Source organism: Thunnus albacares, chromosome 1 (genome assembly GCF_914725855.1).
Source record: "Thunnus albacares chromosome 1, fThuAlb1.1, whole genome shotgun sequence".
NCBI classification, from domain to species: domain Eukaryota; kingdom Metazoa; phylum Chordata; class Actinopteri; order Scombriformes; family Scombridae; genus Thunnus; species Thunnus albacares.
The window spans coordinates 12,465,660-12,491,578 of NC_058106.1; the positions used below are offsets into that span (position 1 = coordinate 12,465,660).

The following is a 25,919-nucleotide window of genomic DNA, read 5'->3' on the forward strand; positions in this document are numbered from 1 at the left end:
GGATAAAACCGCAAATGAATAAAGTCACCATTCATGAATGTTAGTGTGCCCTGTCCTGATGCATTGTGTATTCATGCATCTAATTCACTTTGAATTTCATCCCTAAAAAAAAAAAAAGAAAAAAAATCAATCCTCCATCTCTGTCTCCCTTGGCAACAGGTTATAATCCATAGTTACGAAGAGCGGTTGCTAGGTGCGTTGCCGAGATACAGACCCTTCTCTCCACTGGCGCTACGTAGGAGGCCACCGGGTCCTTGATGATGGCAGAGAGATGAGGGACGGGTGAAAGGATGACAAGAGACAGGACAATGAGGACAGGAAATAGACGCACACACCTGACAGAGTCTGTACGAGCAGAGGCACAAAGAGAGTGCTGAAGAAAGGCTGAAAATGAGAGCAGAGAAAGGAAAGTAAACACAAAAAGGATAATGTAACAGTCTAAGTGGGCAATCTGCACACCTCCATTTACTGCAGCTACATTTTTGTGTGTGTTTGTGTGCATCTGTTTGTGCGTATGTGTGTATTTGTGCAGCATGTGAAAGATAGTGACAGTGGAAAAGAGAGGAAGATGGGAAACCTACTTTGACTCCTTGAAAAGCCTGCTATCATGCTCAGAAAAAAAGAAAGATAAAAAAAGCGCTGTATTGATGACTTCAATCACTGAATCCTTTGTGTACAGGCTTTTTTTTCTTTGGTGAGTGGGAAGAAACTGAACAAAACATATAATAAGCAGGAAACTTTGCGTATGGCCTGCATTTCCAAGTTAAGTGTCTTCTCTTGGACATAAATGAGACATTAGCAGCATAGCCATGCGTGTTATATTTAGATTAAAAAGCAAAAATATTTTTTTCTAATTTTAAAACTTCAATAATGATGCTGAGTTGGGGAAAAAAAAAAGTTTTTGAACATGGACCTGTTAGACGTTGTCGCATATTCCCACAGATGTTGCATACAGAGACAGTAACAGCTCTCTCTGTTTATTAGTGCTCATGGCCATATAACCACCTGAGCTACACAAGCTGTCATTTTTTTCTATGGCTGATCCGATTAGTATGGTGATGATAGAAACCCATGGGAGTGCTTACTCCTCACGAGTTTCCTTGTTGGTAGATAGAAAGAGTGTTCTTTGGTGTTGAAGCTGCAGGAGCCATCTGCCGCTCCCAGCACCGATTATACCCAGACGCACCCCCAGGGGGCAGTAGCACTGTACACACAACCACTTAACTCTGCCCTGCCCCAAGATCAAAGGCACACTGATTCTGCAAGCCAAAACAGCCACCATCACCCTCTCTTGTGTCTACTTCAGGACAGGTTTTCAGCAGTTTAAAGAAAAAAAAAAAAAAAAGATATTAACATGATGTCATAAAATTAGAAAGCCGACCTCAAAAGCAAGGCTCTCAGCTCGCTTTGAATAGGCGGCGTGCTTCTGCCGTGCCCGACGCTTTTGACAATGTTATTAGGAAGATAATTCTCACAAGCAAATAAACAGTGTGTAACATCCTTGTGAATTTTCCTCTCAGGTTGGGTTATTGTGAGTGTATTTCACTGATATTGTGTCATCTGGTGAGGGAGCAAATATCAGGGTTAGTTGGAGCTTAGGCTTTTGATCTCTTTCGAGCTTATAAAGAATATAACTGAGAAGGTTTATAGATGATCACGAGCTGCACTTTACATTCAGTTGAAAAACTTACATCAGTCACTGACTGACAGCGGTTGAAGCGTAAAATGTATTATCACATTTGCAGTTCATAAACATCTAATTTTGTCTGAGTTGGTTGAATTTCTTATCTGCAACCTCTCTGTTTTACTTAATTTCTTTTAAGACTCAAATAATTTCAGAATCATAAGAAAAGACTTGTATGAAGTACTAAAAATGTTCTACAATTTGTTATTTATAATGAAACTTAATGAATTTGCGATCTCAATTGTTGACTGCCTAGACTGATTGCTTTGATGTCTTAATGTACCCAAACAAAATCCAAACAAAAGGAAAGAAATAAAAAAAAGGAATTAATTAAGTGGTTATTAGGTTGTGATTAGTAATTCATCATGAAAAGCAAAGAAACAAATTAAGTAAACAATATTTGCACGAGTAGAAGGCTAACAGAAGACTCCTTTACTACTCTTGGGAAACTGCTTATAATAATTTTTTTAATGTGTAAAAATGCATTGTGAGTATATGCAAATAGCTTTGGCTTAGACAATAGATGGACCTCTGGCTCAGTATCTGTCCTTCAGCTCAACAGCCTCTTCTATACTGTAGGCTTTGCTTTGAGGAGAGACCCCTGTTGGTTGATTGGAATGACTTCCCTAATTGGATTCAATTCCTAATTGAAACGTAATAAAAATGCATCAGTAGACGTAGCGCCAACAATTACCTCATGCAAATCTCTTGATGGATTGACGTGAGGGGCGTAATTGCAGCTGTTAAAAAATTGCATTGATTTCTCCTGGAATAACATCAATTCAAATCAGTTCACACTCACGCTTCAACCTTCGTGTGGAAAGCATTTGTCACCGCTCAGCGTCCCTGTTTGGAGGTATACTGAAAAAAATTGAAACATCTGCACCCTTTCACGTGGGTACGATTGATTAGGCTTTGTATCAAATGCACTACATCCATGCATATGCAATAAAGTAGTCTGATCACTTAGAGGAGGGAAACAAAAGAAGAAATGTCTTTGTTCTTTGTTTCTGTTTTCTTTGAGATGGTGTGTGGGTTATGACTTCCTTTGGTTTTGTAGAGCAAAGATAATCTGCTGAGGATGTGGCACAGAAATAAACACACACACACACACACACACACAGTTGAATACAGTTGAAGAAAAAAGAAATAAAATCAGATAGACGCAGAAAGGAACTATGAAGGCTTTGATTCTTCCCTTCACCAAATGTTCTGAACATTATCCGTCTGTTGATCGGGGGTGGCAGTCTAGAGAGAAAGGGTTAAAGCATCTTCTGAGTTATTGCCTACCGCCGTAGTCATAGCAACAGGTTAATAAGTAGCTTCTCTGATCTTCCTCTGTTGCTGCACAGGTTGCTAAGATACAAATAGCATTCTGGACCCAGTGGACTGAACTGCAAACATCTTTTGATAAGAATGAACTTTAAACATTTAAAAGTAATGTGGAAGGCAAAGAGGCCTACATGCACTAAGGAATGTAAAGGGAGGGGGGGAAACAGCATTACACCTAAAACCACAGTGATTGCATCTACCACATTTTGACCTACCCAGGCCAAAAAGGAACACAGCAAAACAAAATTGAACACTTGCTAAAAGCAGCTACCTCATTCCTCGGAGGCAAGTGGTTGGCCCATGTCTAAAGGTAAACGGGCCAATCAGCTTTGGAACAGAGTGGCTGTTCCTAGACGCGTGTGCGAAACCAAGGGCAAATTAAAGCATTGCCTCCGAGTTGCATCATTCTCCCCTCACAGCTCTATTAGTAGGCTAGCCACAATGTCTCTTTACGAGAGCTACTCTCAGAGCAGAATTAGGCACACTTCCCCGCAGTGATGTGTCTTTTTATGAACCACACTGGCATCATGTGTGCCAGTTCCTACAGGAACAAACCACAGCTGAATTACGGGGAGAAATATATGTCTGGATAACTCTATTCCTCGTAAGGTGACGTAATAGAAAAGCTGGCCGGATGAATTTTTCAGACATAAAGATAAATGAAGATGTGACTCAGATATTAAGGATCAGCGATCTGAATACTGATTCGAAAAATGAGAAACAGGGGGTGATCTCACCTTGCTGTTATGTCAACTTTTTTGTCCTCTGATCGTCTCCTTCCCATCAAGTAACAGAATCTTTTTTTTTTTTTCTGACTGAAAAGTGCACTGATTCAAAAAGACGGACCATCCACACTGACACAACAAACGAACAAACAAACGAACAGCTTGACTGGAGGAAGCTGTGAGGCTGCAGTAGGGAGCACTGGTGTCCTTTTTGATGATAATGCTTGATCCCTCTGTTCTCTCTGTCACTGGGCCTCATGCTTTCACTTCAGCTCAGCTCAGCTGTCAGCCGGCAACAGCTACTCACACAAGTTTCTGTGCGCACGTGTGAACCCACGCACCCTCACACAATATCCACGGGTACAAGCTCGTGCGCACGCTTGTACGTAATTATTACAAACTACAATTAAACATATGATAAGATACTCAATAAAAGACGCATAATAAAATGTGTTATATGCGTGTATCATGTTTCAGAAATTAGCAGCTATCCTTGTGTGGTAATTTGGAGTGCTTATGAGCAGCAATAATTGTGTATTTGTGTGATTAAGACAGTAATCAGAAAATAATGACACTTCAATGTGATTTATGAGAATGGATGAAATTTCACAGCTGAAAGGTGGCAGGTTAAACAACACTGACCAGCCAAATACCAAGAGATATTTAAACAAAGGCCAGAGCTAATATCTCACAGGAACAAGGGGGTTGGAGAGCGACATGTGCGTGGAAGAGCTTTGGACAGCACGAAAGGCTAGGAGGTCATATAAACCTTTTTAGACAAGATGGGGTATTGAAACGTTTCAAGAGGGAAGAAAATGCTCTTGATGCTTTGGGTTTATTAAAATGAGGAAGAGGACTTTTTAAGAGATTTCAACAGCAAAAGGGTCATGAAACTCAATCACCACACAAGTGATTTTCAATCAAAGTAAGAAAAGGTATCAACAAATTTGCAGTTGCGTGGTTTTAACCACAACAGTGTTATTCTGCGTACATCCACAGATGAAAGCAACACTCTCTCCAATACTGATTAAAGGCTCTTCGCTCCCACCAGGCTCCATGCTGGTTTGGGTTCGTTCAATCTCGGCCTTGATTACTCGATTGGACTCATTGATTGAAGGGGAACTTTAATGACCTATTATCTCAAGTGTTAATCAGGTGTTGACAGACAGCTCTCTGTGGGACTTTGCACGGCTGAGGGCCAGAATGGACAGAACTTGGTGGACTCCCGCCGCTCGGATGAGTCAAGGGGTGAGCGGCACACAGAGTGCAGACAGAGTTCAACAAGTTTCCCTCTGGAGCACAGTCTGTGCACCATGGTGACATCATCTGTAGTTTGTCCAGGTCAGCCATGACTCAGATGTTTTGGTGCCTTTTTTTTTTTTTTTTTAACAGGCTCATTCTCACCCGCTTTATCTTCCTGTGTTACAGTTTTACCACCCTGTGAATTACCTCGAAATGAGAGAGAAAGGAATTGAGATATAAAAATGGAGGCCTGTGCGTGCTCCAGACATGTTCTCATTTCATTTTGTATGTATGGAATATATGCAGTCAGTAAAGTTGCGTAAATTCAGAGGAACTATTGTAACCTTGCGAAATATTTCTCATCTCAAGTTTTAATAGTAATCAGGCCCATTGTATTAAACTGAATTACTGACTGTGGTTTGGAATGAAATGACTTTCCTAATGTGCATAATGCACTTGTATTTGTGGTCAAACATATCCAGGATTTCATATTTCTTTAAACTGACTTTATCAAGTATTAAAATTACATTTTACTTATGAGTCATCTTGAGGCAGATGCAATAAAGAACATACATGCTCGATTCCTGCATCATGTCACACCATTGCCTGTTTAGCATGCAGAGATCAATTTTGAACTTTGGAGTTATGTGAATTTGAAATTCATATTTTGCTATTATTTAATGTGTGGTATGTGTGGTTTTCTTTGTAAGGGCATTCTTGAAAGATTAATCATGATTGAAGTTTGAAGTGAAGAAAGAAATCCTGGTACTGTAGCCTGATTGCAAACCCTCCACAGTAATATGCAACTTTAATTTCACTTGTAAGACATTGGTTCTACTCTGAAGTGTGTGCCTCTCTGTAGTTCATGAAACTTGGTTAACACACTTCTTGCTGTTCCAGTGGGAAACAGTGAGGACAGACGGCTACATGTCCAACTTACACCTGTCTGCATCACCTCCTGTTTCTCCAACCTAAATCTCTTTTGTCCCCCCTCCCCCCTGTCTCCTGCCGCATCCCTCTCTTTAATTATCTCCCTTTTCAATCCCAGCATCTTCAAGTCTCATCAATGCTTCTTAATTTCCATCAATACTGCTGCAGCCTAAGCTCTCCACACCTGTCCAGTCACCATGGCAACCTCACCTCTGACAACAAAGAGCTCTGTAAGACATGGCATGCTGTATTCCCCTTGATTAGATATTGATTAAGCTTTTGTAATACATAACAGGATCAAAGTGATTGTGCAGCTTTGCTTACCCAGGTCTTCTCCACACTTTCATTTAGTTATAATCTTTTGTTATTTAGGAATCTGCATGTTAAGAGGGATGGAATCGAAATTTGCCACCCTTTGTCATAGTCATTCAGAGCCTCCTTCAGGGACTTGTAGATGCACAAAGTCCCTTATAATTTAAAAACATGTGGTGTAGAGAAGGCACAAAGACTCTTCTATGCAGATCTACAATTTAAAGAGTGTTGACAGGTTCAGGTTTCTGAGTGGCATAGCTTATGCTTAGTGTTTGCAACATGTTTCCCATTAAAGGACATGCTAATAGGCTCGTTGGAGTGTACAGAGGCTTCCAAATGCTTGAGTGTCCCTAATGGATGCATTGATAGATTAATGGACGATAAAAGTCAAATGCTAAATGCATGGTAAATGACAGGTGATAAGTCAATATGGTAAATATTTGTGTAGGACATAGTTAAGAAGTTGAAAGGCCATTATTCATGATTACCTACAGACAAGCCATTCCTTGGTATAATGAGGCGCATGGCATGAATTTAAAAGCTTATGAAAGTAATGGTCTGGAGTGCATTTCTGTCAATTATAAATTAATGTCAGCTGCAAAAGAATTACGAAGACATGATAAAATTGGTTCATTTTATCATAAACCCATTAAATTGGTATTTATATTCAAATGTTCCATATGAGGAAAAACAATAAATATTGTCATCTATTGATGATGATGCACTTAGGTTCAGGTGTTTGTGTTTTATCTGTAGCTGCCAGATTTAATTTAAGGTGCAATATAAAAAGATGTTTAAAGTTTAACACAGAATTAAGACAATGAACTTTACAGTTTTGTTGTCACTAAGGAGAAGTACTTTGGTTACCTGTGCAAACTAAATTAAAAAAAATTCAAAACACTGCATGCTTTTTGGTTTAGCCAATTCACAGACTGTCCTTCACACATAAAGTACACATCTTGTTGATGTGGATGATGTGATACTGAAATCCTGAAAACACTTTGAGGACACTAGAAGGATTGAGACTGATCTTTTAAACACCAGTTTTTCTTGTCTCTGTGTTGTCAGCAGCAGCAACAGTCACCGTATTTGAACTTCATAAGACCACCCTATCCCAATCAGCATCACCAATAAAGTAAATACACACAAGAAATACTCGAGCCAGACGGGAGGTTGTATGTTTGTCAAATTACACTGAAGATTTAAAGGGATACAAGGTTGAGAGAAGTGAGAAAAATGATTTTTCCTTTCCCACACTGAGAGAGTAGGGGAGTCAGAATTGAGGATAAACCCAGGAACTGCAAAGAACCATGTTTAGAACAATCTGACCTTTTTTTTTACAACTCAAACAAGGATAAAGACAACAAAATGTAATAACTTTCCCCTATCCAATCCATACTTCATGATTATCCCTCACTCCAAAACATTGGAAAAAATGGAACTGTCAAAAGAGTCTTGTTGTTCCATTTTCTTTCCCTTTGCCCCCCTCCTGGAGACAAACAAACAAACCCCTGTTAGCACATTTCATCAGCTTTAGGGGTTACAGAACAGATTGAGTATCGACATTGGTGGCTGTCGAGGCTTATGGCTCAAAGGCAACAGTAGAGGAAAATCTCAGGGGTAGGAGATGCAATCGAAAGGACCAAAATAATTCAGCAGGACTCACTCGAGGAACAATCCAGTTTGTCATGTGGAATCATGGAGTGTCTGCCGCACAATGAGAGAGGGTCCCTGGAGACTCAGCACTGGAGTCAACATGTGAATAGCCAAGAGTTAGTGCCCCAACTGGCCACTCTTTGCCTTTTTTATCACCTGCAAATTTAGCAACCATAAATCAGTTTCCACACCAATGCTACTGCACAGACGCACCAGAGAGGCTCATAAACAAGAAATTATGTCTGGTGTCTTGGGATGGTTTGGTCATTGATGTTCCCTGGGGTGTAATACTCTATTCTTGGAACAATTACTGTCAAAGAGTTTTGATGTTTTCCTTCTGTTGTGATGGACAGTTGTGGCAGCTGGAAATTATTGAACCATGTTAATCTGTAAAAAAACAAATGAAATGATCTCACCTGTTGTACACAGAGCATTCAGGCTGGTTGTGGGACACAGTATTGTGTGGTCTTTATCTTCCACTGTTAAAGGTTGAGGCGTCTGGTGACTACTGACGGACTCTGAGGGTTAATGAGGGAGGAGGAGACTCAGGGCCATAAAAAGGACACTGACCATAGGCTCAATGTGACCTGACTCTCCTTACCGTAACGTCTGTGTCAATGAAACGCAGCACGAGGAAAATCTCTGATTAATCGATTGACCTCCTGCTTCTTATTCACAGACGATAACCAGCAGCACCCATTGCACCTGATTTTGTTTCCACTGTAACACCTCCATGAGACAAGAGCTGAATATCCATTTCCCTTTAATCAATTCACAATTTATTCCCCTCCTTCTTCCAATCTCCGTTCCATTTATTATGCATTATTCGTCCTTTTTAAACGATTTTCTACTAACCGTCTCATCTAATTTGGTATTCGGATATGGTTAGCGCTGTTAGCTCAATTAATACAATGACATGTCCTAAATGCATTCTCTCCACAATCCAAGTGACAAGAGGACACCGAACACCTCACATCTTTGCAAACGGGGTCATGCATGCAAGCCATGAGAGATCCAAACCTTTAGGAGTTATTTAATCAAAATATATGAATAGATAAAAAGGACAAAGCAGGCTCAATTTTCTACAGGACTGTGCTTTATTTTAGTCTAAGCAGAATATAATGAACTAGAGAACTACAGAGTTCAGGAGCACTATGGGAGATATCACCCCAAATCAGGGAACGGACCAGAGCCAACGCTAATTCAAATTACATCTCTGTTTCAAACAAAAAGAAAACAGTAACTCAGTTTGTTCAAGTCAAATGATAAAATAAATGATTATTCCATTCATTGTGAATATAAATACCTAAATATATTATGATAAATTAATTTTGCATGAGAACAAATGAAGTGGATGAAATTAGATAGTGAAGCTGGGAATGTAATGATTTATGATACAAAGATCCATGGTGCAAAATTTTCTATGACTAAATGTGAATTCTTTAAAGGCTCTCATTGAATGCTTGATTGGAGCAAACTGCTCAGTTAGCTGAGTTTGTTTACATTTTGGTCCTTATAACCAATGGAAATGGAGGTGGATGTCCACGTCCTTATTTGTGTCAGAATGGGCTTGAGGCAAAACTGACTCTGGTGAAGTGTTTGTCTTTACAACAGATTTTACATTTTAAAGATGGAGCATTTGGCATCCCCCCCCGAATACAGTGTGTCCAACCACTGTTCACAGGTAGTACTGTCAGAGAGAACAGGCTGGGTTTAAGGCAGAATTCCCTCCTTACATTAACAAATCAACCTGGCTGGAGCAAAGCAATGTGACACAATCTACTGTACTGTACGGTACTATATCTTCAGTGGATGGAGTTATCACATTAAAACAAACTTTCTCAGCAACAATGAGATAACAAACTGTGGAAGAAACATCCCATAAGTAAGTACAGAGAAGATGAAAACCAGAGATATGTCAATGATTACCACCAACCCTTAAAAATAAACAAAAAAACACAATTACATAAAGAGAAAAACATTACAGGCATCCTTCCATGGCTTAAAGACAATTAATGACAATATGACAGCATAGGTCTCAAAACCAATCTGACTGCAAAGTTTGATTTTTTTTTTTTTTTTTGTGATTTTTTTCCCATATTTTCTTCTCAAAACAAACAAAGGCCTCAAATGAAATTCTTTTTGAACATGCAATGCTGATTCATCTGAACTCAGTTGTGCAATGGACTCATTTTTATGAATCCACATGACCATTACCATCAATCAGTCTTTTACAGTGCAGTTTGTTAATTCTTGTATTGATTTAAGAGCTTCCAGTGAGCAAAATCTCTTTGAACTTGCCCATCCATAAGGGATTTTATACAGGGATTGTGCAGCCTGAAAAAATAAAAATGATCAAAGCATATCAGAATAAACCTCATGAAAATGGGTCTATCCCAGCTTCAGTCAATAACAAAACAAGAGAGAAAATAAAGAACAATTTACCAACATGAGTATAAAATCCCATTTTTGAACACCAGTGTTTCACTATACAAGAAATAAAATCATTTTATCTTCTGTTTTTGATAAATTATTTCATAGGTTCCTTTTCTTAGTTTCACTGAAATATATTAACTATCCTTTTAATTTTTTTTTAAATGTTTGAACATGATCTATTGTACGGCCTATAAAGAAGGTTCAACAGAATTGAAAAATAAGCTATATTGTATGTACAGGAGTAATGCAGCTGTGTGGTCATGAGAGCAGTGGCAGGGGTTCTGCTGGGTTCTACAATAATTGCTCTCTTGTTTGTCCCCCTCCTCCAATCTCTGCTTAACCAGGTACCTGTGGTTTTGTGGTTTATGTACATATTGAACAAACTGTTACCTGGAACTGAGAGTTTCATTTTGTAAAACTAGCTTTAAATGCTGAAAAGCCCAAACTTTTACTTCCAAAGAATTTTCAAAAGTGTGGCGGTGACTGATGCTATTTTTGCCGCACTTGTCAAGCGGTAAGCATGCAGATGGATGAACTCTACTGTCACTGTCATATCTGTTCATCAGCCCCATTTGGACTAATCCAATTACTGCACAGGCGATCTTTCTTCTGTCAGAAAAATCATGACATGTCGGTGTACACAGAATCTTAATTAACGGATCACTTTGAGGCCATGGCTTAGGTTTGACACTAAGTCAAACACTCTCTAAGCCTCGGTCCGATGCTTAGGGTTGTAGGATGCATGTTCAGAGCCAAAAAATTAAGGGGCTTAAAAGGACTCTCCTAGATCCCTGCACTGCTGTGGACACATTTTTATAGTGACATCATTGTCCCACAGAGTTGGGCTTCTCAACACAAGCTGCTATACAACCTTTCTCTGTTTTTGTATTTTATAGGCTATTTACATTAAGGAATAAAAAAGTCTTTGTCTTCATTACTCTCAGCCATGTTGTCCAACATAATCGCACACCTGCAGCAGCCACTGTGCATCATTTGGTGGACTATGGCATCTTTTTTTTTTTTTTTTTGTTACTCTTGGAATTGGATGATGATACTATAAATCCAAAGCACAATTTTGGTGGTTCATCAGCCCTTCTGCTGGCTCAGCACTCCCCGCGGTGGGATGCGATCTTAAAGCTCCCACTGACCACATATTTGTGATTCTGCTCGACCTCCCTCAGGATCAGGGGTAAGGCAAGGCTCTGAACCTCCACTAATCATGACATCATAGCGCCTGATGCCCTGAGTATTGGGAGTGATTTTGTGGAGTTTCAGTTTAGCACACAGCACCCCCACCACCCAGTGCCTATTTCCACCTCCACCTTTTCCATACAAAATCCCATTTCCACAGCAAAACCTTTTCTGCGCCAAAGTGAGATGACGGAAAAGCTCTCTCCCAAAGCAGCTATTAAATGAGAGGCATTAATTTCTTCCCTCCTGTCCAACAGGTTCCTTTAATTATCTCTCCACTTTCAGTCAATTACATTTCACTTCCTTTCCTTGACAATCACTGCTATTTTAGGGTGAGTGTTATGCACCCGGGGGGTTGGAGAATCATAGACATGCTCTAGCAGTTCTCTGCTTGGCCCCGCTATTGGCTGGGGCCCTCTAAGGATACAATGATTCTCTAGATGACTGACCTTGTGAGCAGTGGTGCACTGGCAACTGAGGAACTGAGTATACCATGTATACACCCCCCCAACTTCTCATTTAATGATACAGGGTCAGAATGGGTAAATGCATCACTGGCAGAGAAGCAAGTGGCTACTGGCTGTACTTGTGTATACTCTGCTCTACATTATAGTTGAGATGCTAAATAAAGGTAGTTTTGGACATAGGACATAGGCCAGACAGAGACTGGGAGCAGGGTAGGCAGAGACTCTTGTCAATAAATGGATGAAAAGATCTAAAACAAAACTTTTTTTGTTTCAGAAGTTCTGGAGCATGTTTCACAGCTATTTCTGTTTTTAATGCACGTCACTTCAGTAACATCCTCCCCAGGTCGCAAAGGTAATGAGAGCACCCTTGTTAAAAGTGTGGAAGTGCTGATTTCACATTGCCTAATTTAGCCCTGGCATAGCAGAGATGCTACATGAACACTGAACTGTTAGCCAAGCAGACAGCAGGATACTAGGCTAGGCTGGGCTTTGGCTCACCAGGGACTCAACTTGCCATTAGCAGAAGGAACTAGTACAGCATCTGGTGTAGAAGCTGTAAGACAGAGAAGATCAGTGGTGCAGGCGTGCAAGGTTCATGTTCACTTGTAGAACATACTCTAAAGATGGCTGAGACGAGCACAGGAAATTTCATTGCCCATGGAACATTAGATTTGCCATCGATTAGTTCAGCTTCACATGAATAATGATCACAAACGCTTTGCAGAACCTGGCTTTGTTTTGACCTAACTCATGAAGCTTCCTGCGTTTCCACCTAACGTCCAATCAAAGGCTGAGGAAGGAGGGCTGGGATTTATCTTACATGTATTTGGAGGCAATTTTTTTAAAAAGCTGTCATTTTGGTTCTCATGATTTTGAATCTGAGGAACTACTGCGCTTCACAAATATTCTCTCAGTGTTGAACAATAATGTGCTTTGCAGGTGTCCCATTAGGGATACAAGCAAGAAAAGAAAAAAGTGTAGAGCAAGTTATTTGTTAAAAAAAAAAGAATGGGCTCTGTAGAGGTAGTTGAGACCCAATTATGTGCTGAAAGGAGAAGCACAATAACACAGGACTCAGAGCAGCTGCTTTTACAGAATTGAGGATTTCCGGCAGAATTGTTGATTTTGGACACAATTTTAAGCAACTACTGTTGCAACATTTGTTCAAAGGTGTGTGTGTGGGAGGGGGGGGGGGGATCTGCATTTTACTGTCCACCTTCCTCTTAGACTTTTTGGTAATGTCAGTCTACTCTGCAATATAAACACCTAGCTACAGTATGTTATGGAAGGTTTTATCCTACATCCTCCATCGCCTCTTCGGTTAAATTCGGCAGTATTATTGGTGCCAGGTCAGCTGTCAGCAGTCTTGCCAGGGAGTAGGCACAAACATAATTCTCGCTAATCTTCCTTCTGTCATCCATGTGCATGCAGGGGACCATCTCTCCCGTCATTTGGTCCAAGTGATTATCCCAGTAATTTTTCACTTGGTTGCTGCAAATGTATAGAGGCTGGTGATTACAGTGTGATTAGAGGGAAAGGTGAAATAGCATGTCTAATACAGTGCAGGAGATAATTGAAGGGTAGTGAGCACAGACATTAGCCAGGTTCGAAAATACTGTTCCAAGGGGAGAGCCGCTGAACAGTTGGGCTGAGGTTTGGAAAGGCATGGCTGCTCTTAGGACAGGGGGAAAGAGAGGGAGCACATGGCATACTGATATCAAGGACTAAAATCAAGACCTTCTGCTTATTTAAATGACAAAGAATGATAGTACAGCAAAAACTCTGGAATCTGCTGGCACATTTTATTAGTCCCTCCTTCAGTTATTTGGAATAGGTCTGGTCTGCTTTTCTCTCTAAAGAAAGATAGAGAAAGAGGGAGGGGATGGCAGGGAGAAGAGTCTAGTAAAAGGGAACCAGTTAGACTAGAGCCTAAGGTAAAAGGAGCCAGCCCTATTTGAAGCTTTTAACTCTATTTTTCGAAAGCATGTAGCACAGATACTGCACTGTATAGTGCTTGTCACCAGGAGCGTGATTGCGGCTTCTAATTTTATGGATTAAGTCATTGGGCATCATCCTAGAAACATCAGTTTAAAGGATCTTGATGTCATGTTTGGTTGTTGACTTCCTCTCTCTTTACCTCCTTCCCTCCCTCCCGCCATCCTAGCCCTGCCTCATACTGCCAGCTGTCAGTGCTCAAAGCGCTGGTGTACGGATGTGAGCTGGTGTTCGACAGAGAAAATTGGGAAGTGTTCAGAGTGACTGAAACAGAACTGCTCCTCCCTATAGACTCATTCCAAACATATTGATCTACTTTTAGAGAAGAGCCTGCATCCAGAGCTCTAAAACAGTCAAAATAAAGGCTATAGGACTTTAAATCAAGACATGACAGTACTGGAGTGCTTTACTCTGTCCTGCCTGGCGTCAGTGTCAGAGAGGCTACAGGCAAGCTGAATGATGGTTAAGAGTGACTGTTAGATCTAAATTACATATATTCTGTTTAAGCAGTAGGGTTTTTTTTCCCAGAGTCTCTATGTATAATATATGAAGAGAGCTGGTCAGGGAACATGTTAAACAGTAGAATTTACATTATATTTGACAGAGCTGAAAGAGCTCTGAAAGCCTGCACTCCTTTGCCATCAGTACGATAAATTGAGTTTGTCTTAAGAGAAATGTTTGTTTTCTATCTGCCAAGAGACAAGAGGCAATTTTTCTCAATTCGAGTTTTGCAGCAGCTCCAGTGGACACAGATATCCTTGGCATCTTGCTTATTTAAGCCATGGTTGTTTTTTTAACGAGCATGCTTTGCTTTTTGGGGAATTCCAAAAGCATGAGGGCCAAATTCATTCATATACTGAGTTCATTCTGCTGGCAGTTTCAGTAGCTGTCACCTTACTCCTCCTCCCTTTCTGTTCCCAACATGAATATCCATTTGTCCATCTCCCTTAATAGAACCATCATGCTTTAACCATTTGTGGCTTCATAATTCACACTCCATGTTGCAATACAAAAGGTCAAGAAAAACAAAAAGAAAAACAAAACAAAAGACACCCCATGTCCATTTTGCTTGGTCTTTACAGTGGATTGTCGCTTGAACACAAAGGCCAGTGAGAAGCCTTAAATGTCTGCACCCTGTCCAGCACAGACGTCAGTAAGTTCAGTCTTTTTTTTTGTCTTGTCATTCTTTTTTTCTTCTTCTTCCAGAACAGTCTGTTCATAGCTGTCAGAGAGTGCGGTGACCTATACATTGTGATGAGCGAGATATCCAGTGGCTGATACCTTAACATCCAAGAGAAAGAGACTCATTGCGTACAGGGGCAGATGAATGTTTCCTTTTTTCCCTCCACTTTTGCCCTTTTTTTCATTACAACTTCAAGTATTTTTTTTAAACAACAGCAAAAGTTAGCAAATCTACATTTTTTTTCTAATCTACTTTACTATTCTACAACCTGGCGCTAAATCAGCATCCAGAGCAAAAAGATCAGCCCCTATACTATGATTCCATGTCTTTTTTTTTTATACATTATTTCCATTTTCTTGTATTCGTACTTACAGTAGGCCACTGGATATTGATTTAATGATTTTTTTGACTACGAGTAAATTGTAATACTTGCAGCTACAAGGTATGAGTTTTTAAATATATATTTATATATTTATATATTTATATTCTTTTAAAAAGCGTTTAGTCCTTTGGTCCCTATTTCCTAAGGAATGATGCATGTAAATTATCCTGGATTCTCCTCTTCTCTTCTTCTTCTTCTCTCTTTTTCTTCTTCGATCCAGAGCTTGCCCTGTCACAGAGCACAACACCTGTGTAGGCACAAAAACCAAAATGGCAGCAGGCTGGTGTGTGTGTTTGTGTATGTGTGTGTGTGTGTGTGCACACGCATGTGTTTGCTTCAGTACTTGAGTTGGCATTTGCACGTATTTATACATGTACAAAGTAGGGTTTTTTTTTTTTTTCCTTTTTTGTTAGGTGTAGCATCTTTAAATGTGTATGTTTGGTTTGCTATCTGTGTGTATGTGTGTTTATCTATATCCTGTGTATGCATGCTTTGAGCATAATGAGTCTATAAAGGTTTTTTTCCCATCATGTCTAAAAAACAGCAGCAAAAAGTTGGTCTCTGCAAAAAATTTTCTTCCACAGACGCCAAAGCAAAACAGGGAAAAAAGAGGCATTTGCGAAGAAAGAAAAAACTAAACTAAAAAAAAAAAATTAAAAAAAAAAAGAACCAAAAAACTCTGGGATCCTTCTCTCAGTCACCCAATCTTTCAGCGGGTTTCCAGCAGGATCAAGGGACCACCCTTCCTTCATGATATGTAGCAGAGCAAGAAGTCTTTGTACTTTTACTGCACTTGTGGAAATAAGGTGTTGTGGCCCTTCATCCTGTGACACAGAGAAAGTGAGAGAGAAGGAGAGAGAGGGGAGAATAAGAAGAGTGGATTCAGCGAGGCTGCGGCAAACATGCTCAGGGTTGCTGGCTCCTGGTTATCACACAGACTGACAGGCACAGCCAACAGCATGAGAAACAGACGGGGAGGAAGAAAAAAAAAAGAGGAGTGTGTCAATTAAAACCAGAAATAAGTGGGCTAGAGGTGGGGTGTGAGATTTGTGTTTTAACCATATGGAACAGACATCTACACTGTGACAGCACTAATCCGAGGAAGGCCTAATTTAAACCGACTACCTTTCCCTGCATGGAAAAAAAAAATACAGCTGAATGTTGCTGTCATTCATCTTATTGTTAATTCATTACAAACTACTGAAAGAACAAGAGGGAAACAGAAAGAAAACAAGACAAGTGTGTGTGCGAGGTAAAATAGTGTAATGATTGTAATGACAGAAAAACTGAACTGAAAGTATACATATTTCAAGAAATAGCCTCTAATTAGAATCCCATAAAAAAACCAACGTAGCAGCTTCCCTGCCTTTGTGTTGACTCGATATGCAACACTATCGCTAAATGTGTCCGATGTGCTGGCGAGCTTTGGATATAAAAGATCTAGTTTACAGCCTATCATCCCTAATATGTTGTGAGCTATGATGTGGGTGAAGAAAGGCTATGAAATCACAGCAAATCACTCTGTGGGAGTGAACATGAAAGGGTCTGACTTTGTGACGGGAACACGCACCCAGACGCTCTTTGTTCTACCTTTCCATTCCTGTAAATGAGCTTGTTACCGTTTCATAATAGATCTGCTTTTTAGATGTGGGAGCAGAGATTCTAACTTATTTCTTTTGTGTGCCAAAGCGAGCCTAGCCATTAGCAGCATAAAGCACCAACACTCCCGATTACAGATCCCGATTCCCTCTTTTATAAGCCACTAGCGATTCTCGCTATACATCTACCACACAGGAGAAGAAACACACAGTGGCTTTAAAATAGATCTTTTTTTTTCCGCCAAGTGAACAGCTTCTTTGAAAACATTGCAACTATTTCACCCTGCAACTTTGTCAGATGATAAAGAATTTATTTTCATTTTTTTCAGAAGCTTTTTGTCCCAGCGTTATGCCACCCCACTCCGCCACCTATTTAGATGGCTCCATAAAAGACACCTGGCAGTTAAGAGGCATAGTTGCTGGAAAGACCTTATCCCTCCTGGCTTGCCTGGCTAGACACCCCCCTGAGTTCATTGGATAGACTACGGGAGGGAGAGTCGCCTGCAGGGCTTCTGAAAGAATAGGGCAGAACGAGTTTGATGAAAACAACTAACTCTTATCAGGGTTTGGCCTGTAGGGATAGAAACAAACTCACTTGCAAAGAAAGGACCTTTTTCACTGCAAAGCTGTTTGCTTCCTTTACTTTTCACAGACCGAGCCAGAATTATCTCAAATACAAGCAGCAAAAACATAAGAGCTAATTTATCTGGTGGCATAATCCTGCGAAAAATACAAAAGAACAAAAGCAGGTATTATTTACTTTTCTTCTTTTTCTGTCCACTGCTTGTACATGTACATGTACAGTATGGCTGTATGGTGGCCGTTTTTTGGCCATGTGGGTCTGCAGCGCTGCCTGCAGCTCTGCTATCACAGTGTAATTGGTTTGCACCCTCATAAATAAATAAATGAGAAGTGATTCTCATGTTAGGCAAACAAAACAATCTTGCCGAAGTACTCCCTGTGCAGATGGAATCCACGGAGAAATGGAGTGTCAACATTTGCCTGTGCTCTCTGCGTGAACAGTGGAGATTTAATTGGCTACACAAACATAGGGTCATCTTGGCCATCTCTCAACTAAACAGCTGTCGATCGGGTGTAGAAAAAGGTCCTTTTTGCAAAGACTCAGACTTTTCATAAAAAATCATAATTTGCTGGAAAAAAAAACACTGTTGATGTGGATGTGAAGAAATAGAGAAATAGAAAATACAGTACATCCATACACATGAACCCCACAAGAGAAAGTAAAACATCACAAGGGCACACGGTACAATAGCACAAAGGGTTAAAGGCCACTTCCAGTTATAGTCAACCAACCAGTCAGCACGTCAGTTACATTATGTACAACAGGTACCAGCCAAGAAAGGCATCGGTTTACTGCACTCCACAAACTGCCAATATACAATATACAGTATATATATATATATATATAAAAGGAGGGCAGAATATAAAGAGATAGAGTTTAAAGATATCAATCAACGCCACGTCATGCAACGCAGTCACAGTCCCACCACATGACGTCATCCAAAATAAAATGACACCATGGGTTCAACTTACAGCTGTGGGAACTTGGCCCCATGACAGGTGTGGGAGGTGTGGCTATAGCGGAGAAAGGCCACCTCACACTGTGATTGGCCAAGTCAGGTTGCCAGGTTGGTGGGGTGCAAAAGAAGGAAAGAAACAATGGGATTTTCTTTTCCTTAAGTCAGAATTCAAAGCACCCTTTCCACACTCTCACTTATTCTGCCTGACAAATCAAATGAGGTTATTATGGTTATTACCATAAAGACTGGAGAAAAAAAAATGACAAGTAAAACATAAATAACAGCAAATAATCATCAACACACCACAGAAAAGGCCTTTTTCTTGTGACTCATTGTGGTGGTGAAATATTCTCAGGCTGACAACATTTTCAGGTTAAAAGGTTGAATTGATGTTTTTATATTCACAAAGATAACCCTTAAAGCAGGAATGCATATTTCAGAAACTTGTCCTGTCTACAGTAATTGGATTTGCCTTGCATTGTTTGCTATGAGGGTGGCCGTACAGTGAGTGCTTCAGCTTTTTTGCATTAAGTTTATCTTTAAGACACAGAACGCAATTTCAGAGTAGCAGGGCTCCTGAGACCAGCGGAAGAGAATGCTGTCTGATCGTGTTTTTAATTTAACTTCAAGGCAAAATCGTAAGTATTAGAGAAAAGAAAGGGAGGCCTCTGAAGTTATCTACATATTGAGGTTTTTACCTAAGCAACACAAAAAACTCATCATTCAAGTTTCATCAAAGTTTTTCATTATTATATTGTACTTGAATTTAGAAAAATTAAACAGTTGCAGTTGGACTTATTTTAATTTATTATTATTTTCAGTCTGTCGCTCAAGAACTCAGTGTACTTTCTTTAACAATGCAAGGCAAAAATGAAAAGGAAAAAAAGGAAATTGGTCTTTTTTTTTTCTCAAATACATCCTCTTTATATAAAATATCTCATGATTTTGATGGATCTATAACTTGGAGTTGTGATACAGACCTGGCTTCAGAAGCCCCACTAGCGTGTTTTTTTTTATTTAATGTTTTCATGGGATTGGTCTTGGTTTTGGTCTATTGGTTTTTCTTAACAACAGAAGTGGTGTAATAACAGAAGAAAAACACAGAGATGGATTGAACCAGACCAGAGACGAAGGAGGACATGAAATAAACACACACATGAACCGACATGCTCTCATGCACACACCTCCTGATAAAGTGACAGAATGTTATTGTAGGAAATGTCTGTGCTTGGAGAGACATTCTGAGTACGTCTCAATGACTGTCCTGTCATTCAATGCTGTTGCACGATATTTTCCATTTGTCCCTAATCCATTTGTGCTAAATCAAAATAATGCTCCCCCTCTACTCAGGGTGTCTGCTTTGAAAGCCTCTCTTCAATTAGTGGGACACAGCTCTATTCAAATGCTATCAAGCAAGGGATAAAGGGAGCATCTATCATTTGTATTGCATTCCACCTTCCATGAATGCCATCTCGTGGCTTTTAAAGAGTCAAATTTAAAACAAACAAATGGTATTACCATGCCCTTATTTATGGAGAAATATAACCCAGGCTTATCTTATTGTAATCAAAAGTTGTCTAGCCAATTGGGTAGAGAGAGCATGCATCTATATTATTTTGCACTAGCAGCTGCACTTTGTAACAGATGGGCGATGATTCTTTGAATCAAGCCTGACACTGTGAAATTACTCTTTATTGAGGGATGGGGTTACTTTAAGTAAACCATCTTTTTTATTATTTTGTATGAAAGCACTGACTTTTTAAGGGCTAAAAGAAGGAACAGTAGAATATTGATTCTTTCCAGTAGCAGGTATACTATCAGCAAAGTAAAAATAGGTTCTAATACATTTGCAAGATCTCTTGTTTGCTCTGTTTGGTGTGTGCATAGTTCCTAAATGCCAGCATCATTACAAACAGCAGATAAATGCACAGTGACTGTGGTTCACAATTATTCCTAAAGAATTAGCTTGATTTCAGCAAATCTATTATATATTTTCTGTATTAATTTAACTGTTGGTGTAAACACAGTTTAAATTTACACCTTCATGTAGTATTAAACACTTGCTCCAGAGCTGCACATTGATTTTATATTGGTATTTTGTGAGGTGTTTAAAAGTTAGCATTGATTAGCATTGGAGATTTTGTTGTGTATATTATATTTATGCATTTCTGTGCATGATAACATCATAAACAGTCAAAGTGTTTAGTGCTGGTTCGCTACAAGGTTACAGCAAATTAAAATGAGATTTAAGGACATGTACTCATAGTAAGACTTAATAAGAACAAATGTAGGACACATGTCCTTTTTATTGTGAAAAGAACCAGATAATACCCAGACAATAATCACTATGCTATCCCCATGCATTTTGTTCTTTGGCAAAATTTTGCAAACAAAGTGTGGTAGAATATGAAAATAGATTATTCAGTCGAGGACTGAATGGTGAAGCATCACTTGAACTAACCAAGTAGTGCTTACTGGGGTTGGTGCTGGTCTCCACCGTTACACTAGCGACTGCAGTTTATAGGGTGAGTAAGTGCTTTTCCATTAAGCATCTTTTTGTTTATTTGTTTTTTTGTGAGAACTTCTCTTCTAACGTTCTGCCTTCACTCATCATGGTTGTCAGCAGTCTTGTAAAAATTTGTTATACTATAAATCTGCTCTGTATTATTATGCAGCTCATCAATGAATTTCCATATAAGCAAAGGTTCAACTGAAAGAGCCTCTGAATGTAGCTTAACAGCTGACAGAAATATAATGCCAAAAGAAATTACTGTTATCTGCTTTTGTGAATTCGTAACTTAACGACTTGCATCGATTCTCAACACCTTCCCCAGTAGTCAGCTAATTATGCACAGATGGGTATTGATGATGTCATCAATTTGTACTGGAGCATCCTGCAGGTAATAATGAGATTTCAAACCCCATAAGAATCAAAAAACAACTCTCTGAAGAAGGGCAACCCGACAAAAAGCTCAAGAGGCTGATTCTGTGAAACATGGTGACCTGAAATCAGACAATTTTAAATCACATCAGGGCTCATGGGGACAAAGGTGGAGAGTGATTACAAGCAAGAATTCTCACTGTTAATTATATTTAATACTAAGCTAGGCTATTCATGCATTTCGTAGTTTTATTAGTTAGTCCTATTGAAGGTGATATAAATTGTCACCAATAAGAGATTTGACACAATGGATAATATAACAAGCTTTTAAAATACAACATATTGTTAAAGATAAAACCAGTGGTTTCCAACCACTTTGCCTTTTGACGTCTTTTAAAAAGCAGTGTGTAGTCGGGGTCACATTTCAGATGTCTGAGTTGTTAACAGCTCCACCAAATAGTGATTTTTCCCTCTAAACTTCTCACATGCTTTTAATTTCAATAAATGTTCAAATGATCCAATATTTCAGCAAAAATCAAAGATTAGAGAAAAAGGCCAAAAACTGAAAACAGATTTGTGTATCTTTGTTTTTTCTTCTTTCCTCTCCCGTTAATCATCTCACAACCCCTCAGATTTATCTGCTGACCCTTTGGAAGGGTCCACCCCTAGGTTGGGAACCACTGGACTAAACTAGCTAACTGTATGTTAAGTAGTTCAAACTAGCTCCACCTCCAGCAGCTACAACAGTAACATGCTGCTGTAACACTGATACTTCAGTATTAATAATCTTATGTCATATGTAATAATATATCAGTCATAAGGATGAAATAAGTATGTTTACTTTAATATTTAAGTACATTTTGCTGCTAAGTATTTATGTACTTTTACTTTAGTAGGATTTTTCATGCAAAATTTTTCTTGCAGGATTTTTGCTTGTGATGGAGTATTTTTACATTGCTGTATTGATACTTTTACTTAAGTAAATAATCTGAATACTAACCAAAAAAAAAATTATTTGAGACAGTAGCTGCACCAAAAATGAGCTCCTCAATACATCTTGAACTTAGATCTGAAAAGTGGGACATTTTGCAAAATAACCTTCGAATAATCTTCAGAAAGGACTTTTAAGGAAGAGGCAGCATTAATCAGCATTAACAGAAGTGAGAAAATCACCTCTGGATATATTTTTTGAATCAAAACAACTAGCTAGCTGCTAACTGCTAACTGCTAACTGCCACTGTTACCAACATTCCAAAGGAGAAACTGCACTGAGGAACAGAGTTATTTTGTGAAGATAAGAAGAGATGTTAAGGGGTCCTTGTTGGTGGCATTTGTGCTCTCTCTCCATGAGCTGGTGTAATGGCGGCACGACCAACATTTGTGGTGGTCTCTCCTAGTTCCTACTATGCAGTGTCTGTGTCTTTGTCCTTGTCTACGCCTACGTCTGTGCCATTGTGTGGAGTGCAAGGGAAATATGTCTATGATTGTCAGTTTCTTTTGGACATTCGTAACAAAGGCTTTTGCTACAAAAAATTCTGGCTGGGAGCTAAATCAGCTGAGTGAACTTGGTTGTCTACGCCCAGTGGGCCCAAAGGAGAGCACGGCCTTGCCTGGAGCTGCGCTGGAGAGGAAACATCGAAAGTGATACAATAGGATACAGAAGCGGGGCAAGCATGGAGGAGTGCAAGCTACGCTAACTGCTAACCCATACAAACCAGCAGTTTCAACAATCATGCTGGCTAATGTTCTCTGGACAGCAAATGGATTATATAACCCCCCCATCAGTTTTGGTCACTTGTTGACTTGCAGCAGCTGTCAACATCAAACTGAAACATGCGCTTTCTCTCTAAATGCACTTTAATGCATTGTGTTGCTAACTGTTCGTTATTGTTTTTTCTCTTAGGATTTATATGTTTTTATAATTTTTTAGGAATTTTTAGATATATATCTTTATCCTTTCTGTTGTTGTTGCACTGCTGTGAGCTGGCAAGAACAGTATTTCGTTTTGGTTTTTTGTGTGTGTGTATGCAAGTACACAAGAAAATGACAATAAACTAAATCTTGAATCTTCTACGACTAAAAAAAAATGCAGTTTGTTTTAATTGTGGTCAGAAATTAATAGAGCAAAGTATACTTAAAAATATCTGTGGAATTTAAATTCATGTATTTTTTTTTAAGTTTTCAATTATTAATAGTTGAAAACAACTCTTATTCATACAGTTAGAGTACATTTCTTAAAATGCAAACACAGTACTATTTTATAATAAACATAAATTAGGGGGAGAAAAATTTTACCTTGGTTTGAATTTTAAAGAGTAATGTGTTTTTGCATAATGGTTAAATTAAGATTTGAGGCAATGAACTCTCAGACATTCACATCTACTGCAGCAACAAGACTGTGCAAATCCAGTAGTTATCAAATTGTGAAGTGGACAGTTTGGTTTGAGAACAGGCATGGTATGGCACTGTGTGTTGTGGCATGAGTGTTACTATACCTGGGTATGGACAGCAGACGAGTCAGTAAGGTCGGTTGGCATCCTTTGGCCGCTTTAGCTGCACTTTCAGCCTCTTCATGCCTATCTGAAAGCCATTCATGGCCTGGATAGCGGCTTGAGCACTGGACGGGTTATCAAAACTCACAAAGCCTGAGACAAGAACACAGAGCGGGAGAGAGAGGTGGAGGCAGAGAGAAATGGGGAAAATGGAGAAAAGGAATAACAGAGGAAGGGAGAAGAATGAGGAGAGATGAGAGAGAAACAGGAAGAGCGAGAGAGAGTGAGAGGGAAAGAGACAAGAGGAGGCGAGATGAAAGAACAGAGAGTGAGAAAGAAGACCCTTTTTAACTCTCAACAATGACACAACAATAGGTCTTTGTTTTTCCCTTTCAGCAGATTAATTGAAAATCTCGGAATTAAAAAGATTACATAAAATACCACAAAGGCTAATAACACAGATATTAGAAATCAAAAGAAAAAGAGCTGTTAGAAACCGGGAGTCTAACTTGAGCAGAGAACAAAAAAACATGAAAAGGTGTTCAAAGATTAGAGAGAAAAAGGAGTCTCATGTCATGTGTGGATTTTTACAGCAAAGCGGTGTCTGTAAATGTTACCTGAGTGTTAGAGCTGTATGAGAACGACAGGACTGTATTTGCGTATGTGTGTGTGTGTGTATGTGTGTATTTTCATGTATGTGTGTGACTGAGCATGTATCTAAGTAAAGAGTAAAGGGCATGGGGGTCGTGACAAGATGCTAGGAGCAAGGTGTGTAGGACGGAGGTGCCTGCTGCTCTGAGTTATCACCTGGGTGTCGAGGCGGAATGAGCCCACAGCTTTCTACACCGGGACTCCTTGCCTGCTCTTATCAGACACCTCTGTGATTGACGGCCTGAATTTTCCGCCTGCCAGCTGATTTGATCACACCGCTATGGGTCCAATTTAATTTGGGGGGAGAGGGCGGGCTTTTGTCAGTACGGGGGAGATAAGGCTGCTGCTTTTACAAACCCTTTAAACAAACTGAGCAGGGAAGGGCCTGTCAGTTGGCAGTGATCCCCAACCCAATCCCACAAATACACACACACACACACACACACACACAAACACACTCACTCCCTGGCTTTAATGAATCTCCATACCTCACATTTACATCCTCATGCCAAAAAGGTGATAGGATGTTGGGGGTCAAAGTACAGAAGAAGAGGACAAAGAGTGCACTGCAAACTCTCAGCACTTGAATCCCTGCACATTAAAATAATCGGCTGGAACAGTTAGGTATCTGAATATGTTTCCAGTTGTGGCTGTTTTCTAGAGACAATGTAACTGGCTGATGTTTCATATCTTTGATGCAGCACTGAGTGTGCGGTGCTGTGCAACTCAATACCCCAAACACTACTAGTGTTTGAGGTATTGCTCTCACTGCAGCCATCCATATCACCAGAGTGTCTGTATGCACTGTAATGTCATGCATTTTTAATAAAAACACAAAGTTGCAAAATTATTAGGTGACAATAGGGAAAATACAAACCAAGGACCAGGTTGGGAAGCTCAGAATGCTGCAGCTTGTATTTCATTTTCCACAGTCAGGTGACTAAAAAAGAGATGTGGTGATGCTGTGTGGCACTACAAAAACCATTTTCTGCATAAATGCAGGGATGGCTGTAGTCTAGAGGTGAGGTCCTGGTTTGAATACCCTCCTAAGCTGGAAAATAACAGCCCCTGCTCTGCAATAATGACCACTCAACTCCCTTTAGAAAAGTAAGTCAACCTACCGGTGATACAAAAAACTGATCATGAGCCCAAAGTCACCAGAAATTGTAATCGGAAGTTAACATACTTTCCAGTTTCATTATATTTTAGTTATCTTTTATA

The 25,919-nt window shown here is 39.6% G+C and overlaps 1 protein-coding gene and 1 long non-coding RNA gene across 3 annotated transcripts in view; one reads left to right on the top strand and one right to left on the bottom strand.

The window, feature by feature from the left end:
- LOC122968194 overlaps positions 1-25,919 on the top strand; it is a 117,402-nt gene that overhangs the window by 50,221 nt on the left and 41,262 nt on the right. The window contains exon 3 of one of the 2 annotated variants that reach the window (XR_006398785.1): positions 15,053-15,123. This is a non-coding gene — a long non-coding RNA (uncharacterized LOC122968194). The other variant, XR_006398793.1, reaches the window with a different exon arrangement.
- Positions 15,136-25,919, bottom strand: part of celf6 (CUGBP Elav-like family member 6) — a 145,584-nt gene continuing 134,800 nt past the window's right edge. The window contains exons 12-13 of the mRNA XM_044333128.1: positions 24,051-24,200; positions 15,136-16,359 (exon numbers count right to left, since the gene is read on the bottom strand). Of these exons, the coding sequence (XP_044189063.1) occupies positions 24,073-24,200 (128 nt within the window). The 3' untranslated portion in view covers positions 15,136-16,359; positions 24,051-24,072. The remainder of the gene's footprint in view (positions 16,360-24,050; positions 24,201-25,919) is intronic.